This window comes from Sycon ciliatum, unplaced genomic scaffold (genome assembly GCF_964019385.1).
Source record: "Sycon ciliatum unplaced genomic scaffold, ocSycCili1.1 SCAFFOLD_2587, whole genome shotgun sequence".
NCBI lineage: Eukaryota > Metazoa > Porifera > Calcarea > Leucosolenida > Sycettidae > Sycon > Sycon ciliatum.
In genome coordinates this window covers 1-5,000 of record NW_027044547.1, presented here as the reverse complement: position 1 = coordinate 5,000, position 5,000 = coordinate 1, and the positions used below count along the sequence as shown (strand labels likewise).

General features: G+C 46.6%; 1 protein-coding gene across 1 annotated transcript in view; it reads right to left on the bottom strand.

The window, feature by feature from the left end:
* Positions 1-4,994, bottom strand: part of LOC135830404 (conserved oligomeric Golgi complex subunit 7-like) — an 8,791-nt gene extending 3,797 nt beyond the window's left edge. The window contains exons 1-5 of the mRNA XM_065342660.1: positions 4,823-4,994; positions 4,010-4,054; positions 3,170-3,225; positions 2,368-2,452; positions 1,460-1,549 (exon numbers count right to left, since the gene is read on the bottom strand). Coding sequence (XP_065198732.1) covers positions 1,460-1,549; positions 2,368-2,452; positions 3,170-3,225; positions 4,010-4,054; positions 4,823-4,927 — 381 coding nt within the window. The 5' untranslated portion in view covers positions 4,928-4,994. The remainder of the gene's footprint in view (positions 1-1,459; positions 1,550-2,367; positions 2,453-3,169; positions 3,226-4,009; positions 4,055-4,822) is intronic.
* Between the last annotated feature and the right edge of the window lie 6 nt (positions 4,995-5,000).

Here is a 5,000-nt window from a genome sequence, read left to right as displayed (position 1 = left end):
GGCACGCAGGATCGACAAAAGCGTCATGAGAGGGCGGGTTTGGTGCACGTGAGTCGCATGACCCCGGGAGAGTATCGATCGTGTACATCCCACGCATCCAAACAAAACAGAGAAGAGAAAGAACCTGAGTTGTACTGTAGCCTTTTCTCGTAGTTTTAGAGCCAATGTTCGCGATATTTTGGTAGGACCTGTCCTTTCCTCGCTTCTCTCGGCATGCAGTGTCAAACCATTCTCGTTTCCGTTCGTGTCGATCTTGTGCTTTTACGATCGTGCATACTCCAGTGGAAATAGTTTGCTTTATTATTTGCACTGGGAATTGCACCGCAACATTGAACAGTTACAGTACTTGTGCTTGTCCTCGGCAAAGAATTGCCTTTCACTGTGCCTTGTAGAATTGGTCCACCGAAGGAGAAGGCGAAACGCAACCTGTGCTAGTCCCAGTAAATACAACATGCCATGTCGGACCAAAAGCTGATGCTACAATGACCGATCGCGATGTTCCACAGGTAAGAAGACAAACAAACGAGGCAGAGCTCGCCAGGCAGGTAACGCCGAGAACATGATGATACCACACGGAGCTGCTGATGGAGGTGAACGGGACCAGCAAATCCACCGGGCGTTAGTCGAGGGCCACTGAAGACCAGGTTTCCCAGGGTACCAGTTCCTCCATGATGGCGAAATGCGCTGCCACAAGAACTCCAGCGAGAATGAAAGCACAGCAACCAACGCCGCGGGCGAACTGAGGAGAGAACACTGAATAATCTGTGCACAATGATTTTCTCTTCGACGGTACGCGTTGCTGTTCTGCTGCATGCATGCGTTTTTCTTGTTGTTTGATCTTCATACATTTTCGCGCAAGCGGTTGCGCGCCGCTGGGACTCGGGGTTACTAAAATCAGCACAGAGCATCTCCCCCCTTGGTCGATTTGGACAATCTATGGCTTAAAATTTTCAGGAGACCCTGGCAAAGAAATTTACCGAGACATTTTTGGATACTCCTTTCCAATACTGTACTATATTTCACGAAGTTTACGCATATGCTCTGGCATACCCGTGTGAGTAATGAAAATTTGTTTCGGTAAATCTTTTGGAACACCTGTCATCTGTGCCTGGGCCAAGTCCCAGCCTCGTACTGTCGTAGAACCTAGCTGAAGTGCTGCTAACTCCTTCAAACATCCCCTACTTCGAGCAAAAATGCGACGAAATGCTGACTGCTGATTGGTCAAGCTGGCATTTTGGAGCACGTGAAAGTTGTATTTGCAGCCCCATCTAATCGACGCCTTTCTACGCAACTGTGAACCCTGAATGTACCAGCAAGATAGTCCATGTGCTCTCCGTGGTACCCATGTGATCTTAGAATCTGCCAGGGAATCACATCGTCACACTCCCACTAAATGCTTCCAAGTGATTTCATTGTACAATGTATTAAATTTTGTCTAAAACCTCCAGGACTGAATTACCTCCAGAGCTGCCTTGGCGTCTTGCATGCGACACTTGATGCTGTCCAGCTGTAGCAGGTGCTTCATGGACTGATGCGTCTCCTCTTCCACCTGCAACACATTGAAGAGAGCGTGTGTCCGATTTATAATAGTCACGGGAAGTCCGGGATGGCGGGTCCACAACACGCGACGTCATGTGCACCCACCAAGCCTGGGAAGATCCAAGTGACTTGCACGTTCACACAAGCACTTTGCAAGTTACTATAGTCAGACCTCGCTTATCCGGTCCTCTTTTATCCGGATCCGTCACCATCCGAAAGAAAATCGCTGGTTACCGATTTACAGCATATGTCATGCATACATACGGTATGTGTGTTCGATTATCCGGTTCCCACGCCTATCCGGATAATTTTGTGGAAAACGGATGTGCGGTAAAGCGAGGTCCGACTGTACTGTCTTGTATCGTCAATAGATCTATACACCAATGCTCTCGCGAGCAGTACAACATTGCATTCAGCAACTCGAAAGATAGACACTGCTCGTACTGGGTAGTGTACACTTCCTACCACTGGAATACTTGCACTGGCATGTACACACTACATGTACATGCTACATGTACAATCATATTACAAGTAGCATGTACTCACCGCCACCATGTAGTATGATTGTACATGTAGCATGTACAACTGCACTGCACACTGTATGCTGACGTTAACGCTTTTACAGTCGCTTCATAGGTAGAAAATCGGCAGGGGTGGAAAGTTGGAAGCTAGACAGTGGTCGAATCAACGGTTCTTTGCAGTAACATCACTGTTTCAGTACAAGACATCAGTATGATAATATCATATTATCTGGACATTACCAGACATCACGCTGAAGCCTGGACATATCCATTTCGGGGAGCCAATACAAATATACAAGCATCTTACCTTTCGGATGTCATCTTTGACGATTTGCATTTGTTCACGAAGAAGCTGAGCTTCCTGACGAACGGCTTCTACATCGTGTAACACACTGCAACACAGAGCAAGTAATAAAAACACACAAACTTAACGCATAAGTGTGTGCGTAAGTGTGTGCGAGTGGATACCGAAAAATGTTCATGAACTCGAACGCGAAATTCGCGATTCTAAACCTCCGTATATCCTCATGTAGTCCCATAATTATAACGTTTATGTCCGTGACATCACAGATCTGGTAAACTATTGTAGCGTTGGTCACGCGTTGGTCACGCTACAAGCTCAGCATTTGCGTATACGCTCAGCGTACTGTTCAATATGAAGGTCGCTACAAGCTCAGCATTTGCGTATACGCTCAGCGTACTGTTCAATACGACGTTCGTTCTACCATACAACGATCGCATGACAGTACGTTGCTGTTTGTGATTATTTTCCATAAATTGCGTTTATTTTATCTTTCACAATGAGTTCAGAGTTTTACTGCTAGAGGCAGTTTTGCCGTTCTAGAGAGAGAGAGAGAATTGTTAATAAAGTTAGTTTCGAGTTGTTAGGTTGTTTTGCCTCCAGGCCCGCTACACTATGACATCATGATGATGTCATAGAATTTACTCAAAACTTCCAGACGAATGTATGATGGTTGCTCCGATCAACATGGGACCATCATTACTGGAATTAGCTTAGGTTACATGCAGGCTGCAATGCAATCTTGTCAGACTGGGCTAGGGTGGCCCCCGGTCGAATTGATGAAAATATAACTATCGAACCAACTAACCGTGGCAAACTCTGGACAGCTTGAAGACTAGTCTCCTCCAATGCATTGTTCACTTCCTAAAATGAGCAGGATACAACACAATGGCAAGAACACAGTGATACATTCAGCTTCTTACATGAATCAAACATTTGCACGTCATGATTTAGAAGTTCTGCATCTATTCTGATAGATGCAAAATGCTGTTTGTGAGCGTGTGTGTGTGCGCGCGCGTATGTGTGTGTGTGTGTATGTGTGTAAGTTCCGCTGTGCGTGCGGCGAGAGATATCGCAGGCAGCAGGATCTGCAACGGCATGAGGCCGGATGTTCTGCCTCGAAGCCGTGATGCTACCCCTTTGTTCCCCTCCTCATGAGGGCAGCTTAGCCGTTTAACGGCAGCTGTATGTCAAGGTCAAGGTGTGTGTGTGTGTGTGGGGTGGGGGGGGGGGGGGGGGTGCAGCACTGTGTTCATGACCACATGCATATGCACGACATGTAGCAAATACTAGTACATGTATCGTTGCATTCAAGGTTTTGGGCAAACAGGTATGCCCCTGGGTGTAAACATGAGAGAGAGAGAGAGAGAGAGAGAGAGAGAGAGAGAGAGAGAGAGAGAGAGAGAGAGAGAGAGAGAGAGAGAGAGAGAGAGAGAGAGAGAGAGAGAGAGAGAGAGAGAGAGAGAGAGAGAGAGAGAGAGAGAGAGAGAGAGAGAGAGAGAGAGAGAGAGAGAGAGAGAGAGAGAGAGAGAGAGAGAGAGAGAGAGAGAGAGAGAGAGAGAGAGAGAGAGAGAGAGAGAGAGAGAGAGAGAGAGAGAGAGAGAGTTCAAAACCAAATATGCATGGAGCATAGCACACAACTGCTAACCTGTATAAACATCTGCAGCTTCATTACAAGCGTAGAGGCGTGGGCCTGATGAAACACAACAGTGAAATCAAAGTCCACAGACAGAAACTTCTTACTGTAAAAACAAACATCCAATGCAACTTTCCAGAAGGAGAGGTTGTTGCTCTACACAACTTCATAACTCGGGGCAATGGCGAAACCTACATGGACATGGAAAGGAATGTAATGCGGTAGACGTATGGATACGTTTAATATTCGGCAGTTTTGACAGGAGCTGGGTTCGAGATTTGAAACTGCAGTCAAACTTCCGTAGGGTACAATGGATCAAGGCCTGGAAGTTGAATCCTACCTTTGACTAGTTAGCATGTCGCTCACATGCAGGCTTGAAGCTGCTTCTAACAGTTGGTGGCACATGCGCACGGTCACACAAGCCAATGTACAATGGTTCCACTGTGCTATGTCACGGTCTTTGCGATGATACGGAATGCTAAGTGTGAGAAATTGAGTTTTCGACTACTCTGGTAAAGAAATTTGACTGCAACGCTCGAAGCCTCGAAGGGCAACGCATTCGACATGCCCAACGTCTCTCACTCCTATGCTACATCTCCACTTGAATAGATAGATGTGTAAGTGTGTCACGTTATACTGGTAGTCATGTGTGAAGACCTCCCGGTGCTCCAGGGCCAAGCTAAAGAACATGCAGGTGCTCTTGTGATGTATGCAAAGTAAAAACACGACACTTGCTGCCAGCGCAACAATGAGTCGTGTCGTGCGCAAATTCCAAACGTGTATTTGAAGATGGACAATGCCAAAAACGTCTGAGTCTCGACTCACATCCAGCCCCTGTTGAGGATCCTTGCTTCGCAATGCTGAATTGATCCAATCTTTAGGATCAAATGTCTCCTCGGAGAACTTAGAAAAAGACGAGGAGGCCGCCATAGTGATCCAAAGCAACAAGACAGAACTGCTGGCTTCTGAAACAAATCAATTTCTGTGCTCCAGGCTCATAGTA